The sequence below is a fragment of the Vipera berus genome (assembly GCF_964194415.1).
Source record: "Vipera berus genome assembly, chromosome: 2".
Taxonomy (NCBI): Eukaryota; Metazoa; Chordata; class Lepidosauria; order Squamata; family Viperidae; genus Vipera; species Vipera berus.
Genome location: NC_138203.1, coordinates 134,733,181 through 134,752,439, shown reverse-complemented (window position 1 = coordinate 134,752,439; position 19,259 = coordinate 134,733,181). Strand labels below are relative to the sequence as shown.

General features: G+C 44.5%; 1 protein-coding gene across 1 annotated transcript; it reads left to right on the top strand.

The window, feature by feature from the left end:
- Positions 1–5,571: 5,571 nt before the first annotated feature.
- LOC308662821 (retinol dehydrogenase 7-like) lies at positions 5,572–18,314 on the top strand (the record flags this gene model as incomplete). The annotated part of the gene is made up of 4 exons (XM_081318966.1): positions 5,572–5,887; positions 11,811–12,069; positions 17,338–17,495; positions 18,097–18,314. The coding sequence occupies 4 exons, from the start codon at positions 5,572–5,574 to the stop codon at positions 18,312–18,314; spliced, it is 951 nt and encodes a 316-aa protein (XP_081175092.1).
- Positions 18,315–19,259: the final 945 nt, after the last annotated feature.

Here is a 19,259-nt window from a genome sequence, read left to right as displayed (position 1 = left end):
AAGCGCTTCTAAGGCCCCGTTCTTGTTCTCTTGTGCAAGAGTTCTCTCAGAGCGTGTACACTGCTCTGCTGGAATACTGGCTTGTGGACTCAATGTCTGTCCCTCTTGGAAGTTCTGAGCCAGCGACTGCTCTGCCAGCCACCTACACAACTGATCAATGTGTTGGCGAATGACTCACCCATCTTCCAGGACCACCTCGTAGGAGAGTGGTCCTGACATCTTAACAACCTTTGCTGCCACCCACAAGGCCCCTTGCCTGTAATTCCGGGTCCAAACCCGGTCCCTCACTTGTAAGTTCCTTGGTGCCTTTGGGTGCTTGATCATGGGGAGGGGTGCCTGTGGGGGCCAGGCAGGGTTGGGGGTGATCCAGGGGGTCTCTGGCAGGTGGGATGGTGGGCAGGAGGCTTGTCCTGTGGGATGAGGTGAGGCGAGGCAGGGGGCAGGGCAGGGGTGCCATTGCCACAGGGCAAAGCAAGGTGAAGCAGGGGCCAGGGTGGCTGCTGCCTGACACCATCAGCCCCCGCACACAGCGAACGCATGGGGGCCAACTGTGTCCATCAGCAGCCACAGCCTGTCGGCCCCTCAGTTTCAGCGCAATGTGGCTGTTTGCCGCCTTGCATGTCACACCCAATGCGGCTGCCATGAGGCCGCGGAACAAGCCGGGTGGAGGTAAGGAACCGGTATACCGCTTTCTTACCACCGCCTGGCTTGTTCCATGGCCTCATGGCCGCATCATAGGCAGGAGGCAGCAAATGGCTGGTTCTGGCTGTGGCCACTTGCCGCCTCGCATATCGCATCCACCCGTCGCAAATCTTTCCAGAAACTCACCGCAAAGGATGCCCGGCACGAAGGACACCAGCACAACTCCCAGGAGACATAGGGGCGCTTCATGGCAGTGGCACTAGGCAGATTAGCTAAAATGTTTAAAAATACTTCAAATAATTGCTGGAAATGTAAACAAAGGCCAGGTACCTACTACCATATCTGGTGGGTATGCCTGCCTAAAGCAAAAAAAGTTCTGGCTTAAGATACATACATGGTTGGAAAAGGTGACTAAAATACAGGTTGAATTTAAACCAGAACTGTTTCTCTTAGGAATATTAGGAGCTAAGTATTAGAAGGAGAATGAGTATCTAATATTGCTTGTATTGACAGCAGCGAGAATAGCATTTGCCCAATACTGGAAAAATGAAAACCTGCCAACTGAGGAGATTTTAATCAAGAAAATTTTAGAGTGTGCAGAAATGGACAGATTAACCTTAGAGATTAAAGAGAAAGAGGACTCAATTTATTTTAAAACATGGGATAAATTTTACCAATGCTTAGGAAAACAAACTAGTGAGAAATGAATGTGAAATGTTATTTTGAATATATATTAGTAAGGAGAATGATATGTGTTGACTAATTGATACCGTTTATGATTATCATTTAGCATATATATTATAGTTATTTACTGTTATATTAATTAGCATTAATTGAACATATGTACCCAGATAATAGTCTGTTTGCTAAAGCTTGAAAATGTTATTGGAGGGCAACCCCAATGTTGTTCCTAACCCCATTCCTACCCCAATCCTGATCCTAACCCCATCCCGAATCCTGATCCTTACCCTGGTTATATCCTCTTCCTAACCCTATACAATTGAATAAAAACTCTTATAAATAAAAAGTTTAGCCTTTAGGACCCAGCTAAGACTCCTCTAACAGTTTTTGCTGTTTGTCTGACTATCTTTAGGACCAAGGTAGGACTCTAAAGGCAAGCCCTAGCTGAGTCCTAAAGGCAGTCAGAGAAACAACAAAAAGCTTTCCAAGGACCCAGCTTCTGCCCCATTTATATTCTAGCCTGCTAAACGTTTGAACTGCAGCCATCCTAACTTTGAAACCAAGTTGTATTTTGGGGATTCTGTCATAACTTTGAACTTTGTTAAGTGACCTGTTGTATCTTGAGAACTAGCTATATTATGATCATTTTTTTTTCTGAATGGGGCTTCATTATCTGGAATTCTTGCATCACTCTGTATATTTATTTATTTATTTTAATTTCATTTATATCCCGCCCTTCTCCGTAGACTCAGGGCGGCTTACAAGCTTAGCAGTAGCCTTCATTCTATGTATATGCCTGCTTATTAGGGCTTTCACACACACCCCAAGCGGCATTATTACAAAGTCAGCTTAATTGCCCCCAACAATCTGGGTCCTCATTTTACCTACCTCGGAAGGATGGAAGGCTGAGTCAACCTTGAGCCTGGTGGGATGCGAACCTGCACTAATTGCAGGCAGCTGGTGTTACTTAAGGAGGCATTAGCCCACTGCGCCACCAAGGCTCTATTCCATATATCAATGGAAAGATAATTTAATCAAGAATGTAATGCAACATAGTCTGTTCAATTATCTGTACTGTATTCTATGAAAAGTTATAGCCAAATAACCAGAAAAAGGAAACACAACTTGCTTAGGTTGATATCAGGTAGCTTTCCTTCATCTGATTGTAGCCAATGAGCATGAGTGTTTAGAGAGCCAATCAGGTGTCATCTTGTTTTGGCAATTAGCTAATCAGTAGGATTCAGTTATTGATGTCATGTATTGAAGCTGAGAGGAGGACATCTGTCAGTGTGTTATGTGATCGCTAGGACATCTGTCAGTGTGTTATGTGATCGCTATCAAGTTGGTTGGGGTTTTTTTCCCTTTCATTTAGTGAGCTTGTAAAACGTAATAAAATTAAAGTAATGTTGCAAAGAGTTGACTGGTTGCCCAGACACCGATGTAAACTAGTACTATTAAGGGAACAAGATTACAGTTATAAAGAAATTAGAAGAAAAATTGGTGGAAACTTAACCAAAGGTGGCATTTCTACTGTACACTTTTCCCAAAAGGTTTCCATAATTTTGGCCACTACTGTATATTGAAGATGCCTTTGTTGACACATTCTATAAGTGAGTTTACATAAAATTAAAAATTGACCTCCTCTTCACTCATCCCCTTCCCACATCTCAAATAACTGTGAATGAATTAGTAATAAAAAGGCAAAAATTGTGATCCTCTTATACAAGAATCATGAAGTTAACTCAAAATACACTCAGGACTAATTAAAAAAGAACAAGCCAAATGGAAAGTTATAGAAGTTATACTATATTACTCATAGCATAATTGGCTATGTCATTTTATTTTTATCCTACATCTATATATGCACATAGTTCCTATCCTCACACAATCATGCCTAATAAGTTACCCAGAGAAAAAAAATAATTTGGCCATAATTAATGGGGGAATGATTGAACTAAGCATGCTCCGTATATTTATTTATCCTGCCTTATTTGTATCCCGCCTTTTACAAATACCTCAAGGCTGTGAACAGATGCAACAGACCTTCCTCTTCCTATTTTCTCCACAACAACAACCCTGTGAGGTTGGTTGGGGTGAAAGAGAGTGACTGTCCCAAAGTCACTCAGCTCGCTTTCATGGCTAAAGCAGGACTTGAATTCCCAGTCTCTGGCTCTCAAGCTTTAACCATTAGACCAAACTGACTCTTGGGATTTTACAATTGCTCATCTCTTAAGTTCTGAGCCAGATGCTTGATATGGAGTCCTGAATGAACTCAGTCTCTGCCATGGTTGCCACAGAATAATTTAGCTGTTGCTGCTGGTATCCTCTCCAGGAGTACAGCAAAAGCAATGCCAATCTGGATGCCAGAGACAACACGGTGAATTCCGAAACACATGGTGTCGGGGGGAAATGTGTTTTTGGTGAGTGGTGGCTTGTAGCACTTTAGGCATTGATATGTTAGAAGCCAGTGCAGGTTTTCTGATATAAGAAGGTGATGATGAGGCATTGTAAAGCAGGGGACCTGCCTCTCCAGAATGGTAAACTGGAAGTGGACTGTTAAGTGTATCTGTATAAGTGTATCTTCACCAAGATGCAGTAATTTTAGGTTTACCTTGCAAATGACAAATCCACATCTATCTTGTGCAGACGCATGGAATATTGCCCTTCTACTACATAGGCCATTATAATTGTTTTAAAACATCTTTTCAGTTTTCTGGAAGATTACAAGACATGTTAAAAGTAGCATCTTCCACTTCTCTTGCCAAACTCAAAATAAGAAACAAGTGGTGTGTGTGTGTGTGTGTGTGTGTGTGAGAGAGAGAGAGAGAGAGAGAGTGAGAGAGAGAGAGAGAGAGAGAGAGAGAGAGAGAGAGAGAGAGAGAGAGAGACAGAGACAGAGACAGAGACAGAGACAGAGAGAGACTATTTTAAAACTAAAAATTTTGGAAGGTAGGTGTCTGGTGTCTCCTGTAGTCCAAACTAAGTTAATGAGGACAGTACTGAACTATTGGGAGAGAGGACATGCCTGCAGCAGCCTAAGCAGGCCAATGGGAGTTGAACAGATCCTAGCACCTAAGCATCATCCTCAACAGTATTAGGAAGCATCACAATTTGTCTCTAAGCAATACTTATGTCTCAATCAGTGCTTTAACAAAGACCTGAATGCCACTTTAGGCTTCCTCTATGGTGGGCTGGAGATGAAAAGGGGACAATGTTATGAGAAGATGTTTCTTAACATTGGTTAGGAAAGCATCAGTGTGCGTAGTTAGTAGGCTGTAAGGAGGAACCCTGAGAAAACATTTTTAAAAAAATAGGCAATTGAGATAATCTACTACCCACTCACTGTATTGACAAAGACCTTCAGATGAAAGAAATGATTTAAGTTGTAAATAATGTTGTATAGGTTTATAAATCATCAGCATTTAGCATACTAACATGTAAACATATGAACATCACATATTTAAATATTAATTTAGATTTGGTGCTCTTTTATGACTGATTTCATTTGAAGTCCTTCGCAGAAGAAAGATTTATAGGTGTATCAAGTTGGCTTCTCAGATCAAACACAATGTTAGTCATGTAGTCATAGTCTTCTTCACTGATTTCATTAAAGTGCTAGTGGCTAAAAATTGGGCAATGAAGATATCACAATGTTCTAAGACTAAGCAACCAATGATCTTGAGATAAATCTGAGCTGATGAAATATTATATCATGTTCTACTCTGAAACAGGATAGGTTACTTTATTTGACCTGTACCTGTGCTGTACTGATATGGTAGTTCACTGAACTAATCTAATGGAATCAATCAATTGGTTACCATGACTACACAAGTGAACTCTATTTGATGGTCATTCTGTTATTTTCAACAGCATATGTAAATCATTCTTACTTGCATTTTAGTTTTTAATATATATAAAGTGACTAAGCCACTTTGGGATGTGCATATATTATGGTTCTACAAGAAAGCATCATCAACATCCCTTGCTGACTGTTCCATTGTAGATCACTCTAAGGTGGATTTTTGCACACCACCTCATAATATTTTCCAAGGAGAACAGAATTACCTCTCTGAGAAAATATGCTGTGTGGTTTTTTGATGATGCCTTGCCACATGCAGATGTTCTGATCTTATCATCTTAACTGATGTTCAACTTTGGAACAGGATAGGTATTATATTTGACCTGTACCTGGATATAAGGACAGCTAGTTTCTCCATTCTCTCTCATTCTTCCAGGCAGGTTTCAGCTATGTGGCTCCTTCTGCCTGTCCTGGTGGCTGTTCTTTTCCTCCTTTACCGTTGGTACCTGGAAAGACAAACGGTGGAGAACCTGACGGAAAAATATGTCTTCATCACAGGCTGTGATTCTGGCTTTGGGAACCAGCTGGCCAGGCAGCTGGATGCTCAGGGTCTGCGGGTGTTGGCCTCTTGTCTCACTCCAGAAGCGGCAGAACAGCTGGAAAAGGTCACATCGGACCGGTTAAAAACCACTCTGCTGGATGTCACCAACACTGAGAATGTTGCAGCAGCAACTGAGTGGGTGAAAACCTGCGTGGGGAACAAAGGTGATGTACTCTGTTTATTTTATTATTATTTTTTTAATTGCATTTATATCCCGCCCTTCTCCGAAGACTCAGGGCGGCTTACAAGCTTAGCAGTAGCCTTCATTCTATGTATATGCCTGCTTATTAGGGCTTTCATACACCCCCCCAAGCGGCATTATTACAAAGTCAGCTTAATTGCCCCCAACAATCTGGGTCCTCATTTTACCTACCTCGGAAGGATGGAAGGCTGAGTCAACCTTGAGCCTGGTGGGACTCGAACCTGCACTAATTGCAGGCAGCTGGTGTTATTATCCTGTGTGGAATTTTTATGCGGGAGCAGTGCAAAAAAAATGGGCTTCTTTCAAGCTACCAGGTTTTACCTCTCCAGGAGACATAGTACATTTTCTCATTATGCATTAATTAGTCAAGTGCACATTTAAACCAAACTCTTGGTTTGTTAATTATGTACTTGTTTAGTTTGTTTCTTAAGTTGATTTTATACATAGAGGCAGTGGTGGGATTCATATATGAGAACAACCGGTTCTCTGTGTGGATGATGCTTCCGGAAGTCCATCTGTCCCTGGGCAACAAAAAAAATAGCTACTGGTTCTGCCAAACTGATGCGAACTGGCTGAATCCCATTACTGCATAGAGGGTTTTTCCCTAATCATTTGGGCAATAAGAAGAGACATAGAAATAAGAACTCTCTCATGAAAGAAATGTCCTTGAATTTCTGTGGGTTCAGCACACAGAGACAAAAAAAAGGCTTGAGGGAGTCAAATTCTTTATAACGCTTCTCAAATATTTACAGGATATAGAATGTGGTACTTAAGAGCTTAGGACTTAAGACAAGATATACAGAATCCATAGACAACAGAATTTGTTAAACTCACATTCAGAATTAGCCCAGCAGTATTCTTGAAGGGAATGCTGGATAATATAGTATAAATAGATAATATAGGTGACTGATAATGAGCAAGTTCTGTCTCCAACTAATCCCGCAAGAGGAATAGAGGTGGTGACAGGAGCTGGAAGTAGCCAGGGAACATGGCTGGCTCAGGAATTCTAGGAGTTGAAGTCCATGAGTCATAAAAGAGCCAAGGCTGCCTACCCCTGCCTAAGGGTAAAGCAACCGTTGAAACGTTTCAGGTGTTCTGACAAACCAGCTGTTTGAAGGTAGAAAATGCTGCCAGAGTAGAAAATTCCAAGAGGAGCTTAAGGTCTTCCTTCATATTTCATGGGGTCCCAATTATTTATTGATTAGATTTTTATCCTGCCTTTCTTACTTTGTGATGAAGCGCGATGGCTCAATAGTTAAAGAAAGGTGACAGGCCAGGTATGAGACCCAAGTGCCATGCGACAGGGTGAGCTTCCATTCTTGCCCCAGCTCTAACCCATCTAGCAGTTCAAAAGCATGTGAATATGAGTAGATAAATAAGGTACTACTTTGATGGGAAGGTAACAGCTTTCTCTGTGCCTCGGCATATAGTCATGCTGGCTACATGATCATGGAAGTATCCTTGGACAATGCTGGCTCCCTCAGCTAAGAAACAGAGGAACACCACCCCGTAAAGTCAAATATGACTGGACAGGGCAAACCTTTACTTTTACCTTTATTATTTTATAAGTAACTCAAAGCAGCAAACACAAATAATACAGCCACCGTAGTTGTCAGCTTTACAACAATTGATCTAATAAATGTTCGAGAAAAAGTGACTTATGACCATTTTTCACACTTACAATTCTTGGTAACGAGATCAAAATTCAAACTCTTGGCACAGGACTCGTATTTATGACAGTTGCAGTCCCACGTTCACATGATCCCCTTTTGTAACCTTCTGACAAGCAAAGTCAAGGGGAAAGACAATAGTAGAGGTCTAGAACAATTGAGTGTGGCTACCTGGCCATGCCCGCTTCATTGCAGGGCCCCCACCAAATTGACCCATCATGGGCATTTATCATTGGTTGACCCTCTGCTGGCATTTTAATTTAATTTAATTTATTAATATTTCTATACCGCCCTTCTCCCGAAGGACTCAGGGCGGTGTACAGGGCAAGAATAAAACACAGAGTTACAAAAATTAAAAGATAATTAAATACATGCCCATAAAAACAGTTGGTACATTAATAAAAACCCCAATAAAATGATAGTAAAAAACCCCACCAATCCCCCCTCAGGCCAGGCCGGCTTGTTCGAACAGGTATGTTTTCAGATCGCGGCGAAAGGAGCGAAGATCGGGCGCCGTCCGGAGCTCAACCGGTAACTGGTTCCATAGCTCCGGGGCGCCCACAGAGAAAGATCTCCCCCTGGGGGCCACCAATCTACATTCTCTGACCGGTGGCACCCTGAGGAGTCCCTCTCTGTGGGAACGCACAGGGCGGAGGGAAGTTGACGCCGGCAGCAGGTGTTCCCTAAGGTACTCCGGACCCCTGCCATGTAGGGCTTTAAACACCATTACTAGTACCTTGAATCTCTTGAATTTTTCCCCCACCACTAGTGGGGAACTAGACTTTGCCACTAGTCCCCCATCCCTTCCTCCTGGACGATTCACAGAGGGACAATTTCTTCCCAGCCCATTGGCTGTACAGGGCAAATAGCCACCTGTCCTGGCAGACAATCAGCTACTGGGAGAAGCTGAAAGTGCGTAGGGCCATGGCTTGCCTGATGAATTTCCCTCCTGCCAGCGGGCTCCTGTGCAGAATGTGGCTGGCTAGCTGGGAAAACCAATACAGGACATTGCTGCTGATTGGGGAATGTTTTCTCTCTCTGCTGCACCATTCCTTGCTCACAAGAGAAGATGCTACAGAGATTTGACTGGTCCTTGCCTGGGCAGGGAAGCATAGTTAAATGGGCCAGTGTTGCAGGGGTCTGTGGTGGAATGGGCATGACTAGGCAGCCGTGTTCAGTCATCCCATTGTCAATTGGACTTATTCATGATGACAATGAAGGTGCTTACAGGGAGGAGGTAGAAGGTTTGGTGGACTGGTGTAATACGATGAGCTTGGTTCTAAATGTAGGGAAAACAAAGAGACCATTGTTGTGGGGGTGGTTAGTACTATTAAGTTTCTAGGTATGCAGTTAATGGGTAGGATAGCTTGGTTGCTTTCTGTGTCATATGAGAAGAGAACATTTTCTTTCTCCTGTACTTGGATTGTATTACTGTTGTATATTGTATTACTGTTTGGTTTGCACAGGAAGGCTATGCAGAGAGTGGTGAGAATGGCAGAAAAGATTATTGGAAGTTCACTTTCCTGTATGTAAGTACGTATGTATATATATATATATACATACAAACATACATAGATACATTCTTTGGGGCATGAGAATTTATTTATTTATTTATTTATTTATTTTATTACATTTATATACCGCCCTTTCCCGGAGGACTCAGGGCGGTTTACAGGGTAATTAAAAACCAAAAATACAAAAGTTAAAACCAAGTTTAAAAAAGATTAAATTTATCCCTGTATAAATAAAACCCCAATTAAAATAAATTAATCCTCAGCCTGGGCCAGAGAGCTCGAAGAGCCAGGTCTTCAGGCCCCGGCGGAATGAACGGAGGTCGGGGGCAGTCCTCAGCTCCACTGGGAGCTGGTTCCAAAGGGCAGGCGCCCCCACTGAGAAGGCCCTATCCCTGGGTGTTACCCGCCGGCAATCTCTTACCGGTGGCACCCTGAGAAGACCCTCCCTGTGGGAGCGCACTGGACGAAGGGAACTTGATGCCGGCAGCAGGTGTTCCCTCAGATATCCCGGACCCAAGCCATGTAGGGCTTTATAGGTCATCACCAGCACCTTGAATTTCACCCGGAGGGCAACCGGAAGCCAATGCAGCTCGCGGAGTAGAGGTGTTACGTGGGAGTATCGGGAGACCCCCATCACAACTCGCGCGGCCGCATTCTGCACCAGTTGAAGCCTCCGAGTGGTCCTCAAGGGCAGCCCCATGTAGAGAGCGTTGCAGTAGTCCAAACGGGAGGTCACGAGCACATGAGTGACTGTGCGTAGGGCATCTCGGTCCAGATAGGGTCGCAACTGGCGCACCAGGCGAACCTGGGCAAAAGCCCCCCTGGTCACGGCTCCTATATGGTCTTCAAAATTGAGTCGTGAATCCAGGAGGACGCCCAAGTTGCGAGCCCTATCAATGGGGGGTAACACCTCACCCCCCATCGTTAGAGATGGAATAGTCTGGTTGACCCGAGATGCCGATATGCACAGCCACTCAGTCTTGGTGGGATTGAGACGAAGCCTGTTTCTCCCCATCCAGACCTGGACCGCCTCCAGGCACCGGGACATCACGGCGAGGGCATTGCTGGGTTGGTTCGGGGTGGAAAGAAAAAGTTGGGTATCATCAGCGTACTGATGATACCCCACCCCGAAACCATGAATGATCTCACCCAGCGGCTTCATATAGATGTTGAACAGGAGGGGCGAGAGAACCGACCCCTGAGGAACTCCACAAATGAGAGGCCTCGGGGCGGATCTCTGCCCTCCCGTCAACACCGACTGTGAGCGGCCCAGGAGATAGGAGGAGAACCACCGTAAAACGGTGCCTCCCACTCCCAACCCCCTGAGACGCCACAGTAGGATACCATGGTCGATGGTATCAAAAGCCGCTGAGAGATCGAATAGGACCAGGACAGAGGAGCAACCCCTGTCCCTAGCCCTCCAGAGATCATTCACCAGCGCGACCAATGCCCTCTCCGTGCTGTATCCAGGTCTGAAACCCGATTGGTATGGGTCCAGATAATCAGTTTCCTCCAGGAACAGAGGAAGCTGATGCGCCACCACACTCTCAACAACCTTCGCCAAAAAGCGAAGGTTGGAGACTGGACGATAGTTATTTAAAACAGCCGGGTCAAGGCAGGCTTCTTGAGGAGGGGTCTCACCACTGCCTCCTTCAAGGCGGCAGGGAAGACACCCTCCTTCAAAGAAGCAGTTATTACTGCATGGAACCAGCCTCGTGTCCCCTCCCGGGCCGCATAAGCTAGCCAGGAGGGGCACGAATCCAACAAACAGGTGGTGGTGCTCAGCCTCCCCATGATCCTGTCCACATCATCAGGGGAAACAGGGTCGAACTCAGTCCAGATAACATGCTCAAGACCGTCCGATTCCTCCACATCAGACTCTGCCCAGTCAGAGTCCAGACTGGTCCGGATCTGAGCGATTTTGTCCGCCAGATGATGACTAAACTCCTCGGCTCGTCCCCGCAAGGGATCCTCCCTCACCTCCTGATTAAGGAGGGAGCGAGTTATCCTAAACAGGGCGGCCGGGCAATTATCTGCGGACGCGATAAGGGCAGCAAAGTAGTTAGACTTCGCCGTCCTTATCGCCGCAAGATAAGACCTTATAAAGGTTCTTAACTGCAATCGGTCAGATTCGGATCGGCTGGACCTCCAACCGCTCTTTAGACCTCGTCTCCGACGCTTCATCTCCCGGAGCTCCACAGAGAACCATGGAGCCCAGCGGGATCTGCGCCGGGTCAGAGGTCGCAAGGGTACAACGCAGTCAAGTGCCCCGGCGGCCGCCCTTTCCCAGGCATCCACCATATTGGCACATTTTAATATGTGCCAGTATGTACAAAGAAAAAGTGATAATAAAGGTTATTTTATTTTATCTTATTCACGTTACTAATTTAACAACTGCAGTGATTCACTTAACAATTGTGACAAGAAAGATGGTAAAATGGGGCAAAACTCACTTAACGAATATCTCACTTAGCAACAGAGGTTTTCAGCTCAATTGTCAACATAGGTCAAGAACTACCTATACTTCTTCCTCCTCCTATTTTCTCCTCAACAACAACCCTGTGAGTGGGTTAGGGAATTTTATCTTTGGGAGTTATAAGTGATATAAAAAGCAGAACTGAAGGAACTGGGATTCCAGATAAGATTATTCCAAGACAGACTCATGAAGATCCTTCTGAATCCCATTTTTTCCTGCTCACAGGACTTTGGGGGTTAGTAAACAATGCAGCCATTAATTATCCGGTTGCTCCCAATGAGTGGCTGAAGAAGGAGGACTTTGCCAAGATTCTGGAAGTCAACTTACTTGGGCTGATTGACGTCACGCTCCACATGCTACCCCTGGTGAGGAGAGCCAGAGGGAGAGTGGTCAACTTGTCTAGTGTGGTGGGAAGACTGGCACACCCCGGAGGTGGGTATTGCCTCTCCAAGTTTGCTGTGGAAGCCTTCTCAGACACTCTGAGGTAAAATGTAAACCTAGTAGCTTTTTTTCTTTCAGGATCCAATCTGGGTTGGTCACCAGGACCAGAGGTTTTGTCTTCCAAGCTTTTGGACTTGTGCTGGAGCCCATCCTCAGGGAATTTCTCTCTGTTCTGTGTGTGGTATTTATATGGTGCCTGTTGTATGTGGCTTTTTAGATGTTGGATGGGGAGTTGATGGCTCTCTATTAACTTGTTGGCTGTTGTTCACTTGTACTGCCAAGCCCTCGCCTTGCAATCTGGTGGTTAGCTTCCATCAGAATAAAGATGGAAGGGACCTTGGAAATCTTCTAGTCCAACCCTCTGCTCAAGCAGGTGACCCTATACCAATTTCAGACAAGTGGCTGTCCAGTCTCTTCTTAAAAACCTCCAGCGATGAAGCACCCTCAACTTCTGAAGTCAAGTTATTCCACTGGTTAATTGTTCTCACTGTTAGGAAGTTTGTCCTTAATTCCAGGTTGCTTCTCTCCTTGATTAGTTTCCACCCATTGTTTCTTGTCCTGCCCTCTGGTGCTTTGGAAAATAAGTTGACCCCCTCTTCTTTGTGGCAGTCCTTCAAATACTGGAATATTATTATCATGTCACTCCAGTTCTTCTTTTCTCCAGACTAGCCATACCCAGTTCCTGCCACCATTCTACATATGCTTTAGTCTACAGGCCTTTAATCATGTTAGTTGCTTTTCTCTGCACTTTTTCCACTCTCATCATCTTTTTTGTAATGTAATGACCAAAATTGGATGCAGTATTCCATGTGTAGTCTTATTAATGTTTTATAAAGTGGTACTTTATAAAGGGACGCGGTGGCTCAGTGGGTTAGGACGCTGAGCTTGTTGATCAGAAGGTCAGCAGTTTGGCGGGTTGAATCCCGAGTGCCGCGTAACAGAGTGAGCACCTGTTACTCGTCCCAGCTTCTGCCAACCTAGCAGTTCGAAAGCACGTAAAAATGCAAGTAGAAAAATAGGGACCACTCCGGTGGGAAGGTAACAGCGTTCTGTGCGCCTTTGGTGTCTAGTCATGCCAGCCACATGACCACGGAGACGTCCTTGGACAAGCGCTGGCTCTTTGGCTTTGAAACGGAGATGAGCACCGGCCCCTAGAGTCAGAAACGACTAGCACACATGTGCGGGGCAACCTTTACCTTTACCTTAAAGTGGTACTAATACCTCACTTGGTTTTGAATCTATGCCTCTGTTTATACAACCAAAAATTGTATTAGCTTTTTTGGCTCCTGCCACACACTCCTGGCTCATATTTAAGTGATCATCCACTAGGACTCCAAGGTCCGTCTCGCAGTTATTATGACAATACTGCAATGATCTTGGCTGAAGCCATTTTTTCTTTGTTTTCGGTTGCCACAGTACTGGGAGAGGGGATGAGTGGTTTTAAGGTTAGACTAAACAATAATTTGTCCCATGGGAATCAAGGTCATAGCTGCCTAACTTTTGGCGGGCTGAGCCTTCCATTAGAAAGCCCGCCAAAATAGTGTATTGGGGTGGGAAGTTCAACTTTGTAACACTGTAATGCTTGGGAGGGAACTCCAGACTTGGTTTTACTTTTGACTGTGCCGATACTTTGTAACCAATAAACATGTTCTTTAAGGAAACCTCTTGCCTTGGAGTTCTGCCTTTACTGGTCTCATCTATCAGAACCATGACATTAAACCAGGTCTCCTTAAAATTTTAAAACTTGGGGTCCTGAGCCCTGATCTCCTACCTAACCCTTTTAGGAGGATGACAAAGACTCAGGGAAGAGGTCAAGATGGAGAAGAATGGGGAGTCGGCCACTGGTCTTGCGCAATGTCAGCTAATGGAATGCAGTCTACAGTTCAAGTGGAGAGTGCAGCCCCTACAGCTGGAGCAAGGCCAAAAGCCAGGGTAATCCCATCGGAGTGGCTGATGCAGCAAGAAGGAGTACTGACCCTCAGAGGAAATTGGTGATCGGATGCTGTCCTGCAGTGGAGAAACGCCTTTAAGGTTGCTGCAGTTGAATTCCCATTGAGCTCATCCCACAGCTCTCTTTCACCAGGCCTGAGGAAGGTGAAGCAGCCAGCTGGGTGGGATGAATCAGGGGAGTGGAGGTACCTGACTGCCATCCACAGCCGCTCTGTTGAGCAGCTGAGGGAGAAGTTTGACTGACTCAAGATGGGAGAAGTGGAGCCAATTGCCCACCAGGTAATTTCCAATGGACAAGGCGACAGGTGCTCCCCAACCCTTCCACCTCCTCGTTGAAGCCCCAGTCCCATAGCGATGGCTCGTGCTGCCAGCCCAGGTGCCCAGCCAAGGGGTTACCAGGCATAACCCAGCACCAGTGGCCAGCTATACAGCAAGCTTACTGGGGGCAACAGCCTGTGGACCCACCCCCTATGAAACCCACATTTGATGGGGACCCTGAGAAGCTGTCTTTCTTCCTGAATCAGGTGTGGGCTCTCCTGAATTGTTATGCGAATGCTTACCCAGACAGGGCCAGAATGGTTGATGCCATAACAGCGAACCTGGAAGGGGAAGCTGCCAAATGGTTGACTAGCCTACACAATGAGCAGGCACCAGAATTATAGGACATCAATTTATTTATGGGTGAGCTGAGAACCAGATTTTCAGTCTTTGATTTACCACCAGCTTATCAAGTACTTAAGAGTTGAGGGCTTGATAGTACAAGCAAACAACAGCCAACAATTTAATAGTGAGCCATCAATACCCCAATCAATATATAAAAATGACATACAACAAGCACCATATAAATATCACACAGAGAACACCCCAAAGCATACACTCTACTAGAGAGATGTTCTCTGAGAATGGGCTCCAACATGAATCCCAAAGCTCAGAAGTCAAAAACTCTGGTCCCGGTCACTGACCAAGATTGGATCCTGCAACATTATCCTGGTACACATATATTTGCCTTCATTTATGAGCTATTTTTCTTCTTTAGCAGCAAATGTTGTCTAGCATTACATGTGAAGCAGCAGGGCACTTAGTCCTTCTGGTCTACAATTAGTGGGCACATATTTGAGATAGAAATTTGGCCTTCAGGTTGCAGTCCTGAAGCTCTCAAAATTTTCAAACAGTTGTATATGCACAGAGACTGGCTTTCATGCCTACAGGAGGACTAGAACTCAGAATCTCTCCATTTTTAGCCCATTACTTTAACCATTATACCAAATGAACATGTAATGGTTAAAATGTATATAATTTTCTCAAAATTTGAAATGGAAGAACAGATTGAAAGAATATATGATAAAATTTATTTATTTATTTATTTATTTATTTGTTTGTTTATTTATTTAATTTCTATACCACCCTTCTCCCGAAGGACTCAGGGCGGTGTACAGGGCAATAAAATGCAATAAAAATACAATATACAAAAGTTAAAATGAGAATTAAATAGAATAGCCCAATTGCAGTAAAAAGTTAATTAAAATTACAATTAAAATACCCCAAACCCATCAGACCAGGCCGGCTTGTTCAAAGAGGTGAGTTTTCAGGTCACAGCGGAAAGAGCGAAGGTCAGGAGCCATCCGGAGCTCAACCGGTAAATGATTCCAAAGGTCTGGCACGCACACAGAGAACGCCCTCCCCCTGGGAGCCGCCAGCCGACACTCTCTGACCGACGGCACCCTGAGGAGGCCCTCTCTGTGGGAGCACACTGGACAAAGGGAAGTTGACGCCGGCAGCAGGTGCTCCCATAAGTAATCCGGACCCATGCCATTTAGGGCTTTATAGGTCATCACCAGCACCTTGAATCTTACCCGGAGGGCAACTGGAAGCCAATGCAGCTCGCGGAGTAGAGGTGTTACATGGGAGTATTGGGAGACCCCCAACACAACTCGCGCGGCCGCATTCTGCACCAGCTGAAGCCTCCGAGTGGTCCTCAAGGGCAGCCCCATGTACAGAGCATTGCAGTAGTCTAAACAAGAGGTCACGAGCGAATGAGTGACTGTACGCAAGGCATCCCGGTCCAGATAGGGTCGCAACTGGCGCACCAGGTGAACCTGGGCAAAGGCCCCCCTGGTCACAGCTCCTATATGATCTTCCAGGGAGAGCTGTGAATCCAGGATGACACCCAAGTTGCGAGCCCTATCTATGGGGGGTAATACCTCACCCCCCATGGTTAAAGATGGAATAACCTGAATTTCCCGAGATGCTGGCACATACAACCACTCAGTCTTGTCGGGATTGAGCCGAAGCCTTTTCCTCCCCATCCAGACCCGAACCGCCTCCAGGCAACGGGACATCTCATCGAGGGCATCACTGGGGTGGTTTGGGGTGGAGATGAAAAGCTGGGTATCATCAGCATACTGATGATACCCGACCCCAAAACCACGAATGATCTCACCCAGTGGCTTCATATAGATGTTGAACAGGAGAGGTGAGAGGACCGACCCCTGAGGAACTCCACAAATGAGAGGCCTCGAGGCCGACCTCTGCCCTCCTGCCAGCACCGACTGCGAACGTCCCAGGAGGTAGGAGGAGAACCATTGCAAAACAGTGCCTCCCACTCCCAACCCCCTGAGATGCCGCAGTAAGATATACCATGGTTGATGGTATCGAAAGCCGCTGAGAGGTCTAATAGGACTAGGACAGAGGAGCAACCCCTGTCCTGAGACCGCCAGAGATCATTCACCAGCACGACCAATGGGCTAGGAACTTTGCACATAGTTGATGCAACAGTAGGAAGAACTGAAATTCACATTAGGTTATCATTTAATAGAAATTTTTATGCTTCTATTATATGATTTAATGTTAACATATGACTCCAGAAAAATATGTCTAAAGGTCCCTCAAATCTATGTTGGAAATGTGGACAAAACAGTCATTTTATCATGCCTGGTGGACTTGAAAAAAACCCCAGAAAATTTTGGTTCAAAAAACACAAAGATACAAAGAATTTTAAACATCAATATTCGATTGAAACCAGAACTGGATAGAAAATTAGAAAAGAGTTGTGGAACATTGTTTTATATGTGATAACTGCTGCAAATTTTTACGTGCACGAAAACAAGAAGACTCTGAAATACCCACAATGCAGCTCAAAGCAGAGTACATATTGCTTCAACCTCCTATTTCTTCCACGACAATAACAATAACTGTGTGAACTGGGTTGTCTGAGAGGGAGTAAGCAAACCCAGCAAGACCAGTCACCCAAGGAGTGTTTGTGTCAAGAGTAGAGTAAAAGCTTAGTTCCTAGTCCAAGACCTTAATCCCTCGACCCCTCTGGCTCTCTTTATGCAAAAGTAATCCTTTTATCCCAATACAGGCGAGAACTTTCTCCTTTCGGAGTCAGAGTCAGCATCATTGAGCCCGGGGGATTTGCCACAAACATGCTCAATAACCTAGAACAGCACTTACAGGGTGTGTTCAGCCAAATGCCTCCACACGTCAAAGAATATTATGGACAGCCATACCTGGATGCTTGTAAGTAAAAGGGGAACCCTAGAAAGACTTTTGTCTATGTATGAGTTATTGAGAACCAGCAGAGGCAGGAATCACAAAGGTAACCAAAGCCAACAAAGACATATGGCTACTTGAAGTAAATTAGCAACACTTGTCCTTCATGTCCTCATTTGGAGTGAAGATGCTAACTAGTCAAGTTATTTTCTCACACCAGATAGAAAATCCCATGTTTCTCCATCTTGGGGTAATACCAATAAAATAACACAATAAATAACCGATGAATGGCTTGACAATAATGACACTTTCAAGATGCTTAATTCATTCTGCTTGAAGTGACTCAGTTGACCTCATGACAGGCCCTGGCTTTGAGTTGAGAGTCCCTACCAATCCAAAGCCATTCCACTTTTGAAGCATCATATTTTCAGTATTCTCTTTGGGCTGAGAACTGAAGAAAACCTTTTATATTGCTCTTCATTGTTCACATGCAACAAGGGTACTTGACACCTTATCTCCCACTATGCCTTTCTCCCATGGAATACTCATATTTTTCTATATAAAAAATAGCATAGAAGCTACTATAGAAAGATAATCCATTGACCATTTTTTGCTTCTTATTTCTTAGATCACAGATATATCTGCAATATCGGGAAGTTGAGCAGCAAGAACTTCTGCTTGGTCACCAATTGCATAGAACAAGCTTTGACGTCTTGCTATCCTCGTACCCGTTACTCTGCCGGCTGGGATGCAAAATTCTTATTGCTGCCTGCCTCTTATTTGCCAACTGCAATAATAGATTACATATTGGGGATTCTTCTTCCAAAGCCAGCACAAGCACTTTAGATTCCATTGTAGAAAATGTATTACAGTCGTCCAAATGCGCAAACAAATTGGTTTCAGTTATAGTGAAAACTGGTAAGACCATTTCACCAATGCAACAATAATCCATATTTTCAGCCCCATTGTTTAAGAACTGAAAAGTTTTCAAGCTTTGTAGTAAAGGAAAGATTTGCAAAAAATTTGTTTCTTTGTTTATTCCACTTCAAACAAAGGAATATATAATATGCTTTCATTTGGATTTCTGGACGGAGTGCAGGAGTTGGAATAGATGGCCTAAATGGCCCGTGTGATTCTAGGAAGGGAGGTACCTTTGCAATAATATTCCAGACTGTGTTACATCATCAGCAAGGCCAGGAACCACCTGAGAAAGCTTTTGTCCAGAAGCCTAGTGGGGTGTAGTGACATAATCTTTGAGCTTAGCAAGGAAGAAAGCACGGGCCAGGCAGAGGCTGCAGGACAGCAGTTCAGTGGCTAAATGAGTCTGCCAAACCATTTGGGCTGCAGTCAGTTTTACAGTTCTGAATGACTTTGGCAAAAAAAAATTCTCTTGACCACACAGTATTGACTTTTTAGTACCTGAAATATAGTTTTTGCAGTACTGTTGCACTGGCTAAGCAACATGGGTTTTCTTGTATTTTAAATTTTCCTTTCTCAAATGTATTGCCAATCATTTGCCACAAGCCTTAACCTTCAAGAAAAGCCTCCTTTTTAGGAACCATAACTGGCAGGAAAGCATTCCATACATTGTAGATAAAAGTTTCCTTTTGGTCTATTTTCAAGCCTTTGTGAACAAAGCAAATATTCAAGCCCAAGTCCAGAAAGCACTGAGAACGTCTCTTACCCTTACCCCTTCTCACATTTTTCCCTTGCAAATGTTCCTTTTATTTTTATTCAGAATGCAATGCTCTTTTCAATCCTCAGTGCTCACATATTAATTCTTATGATGTA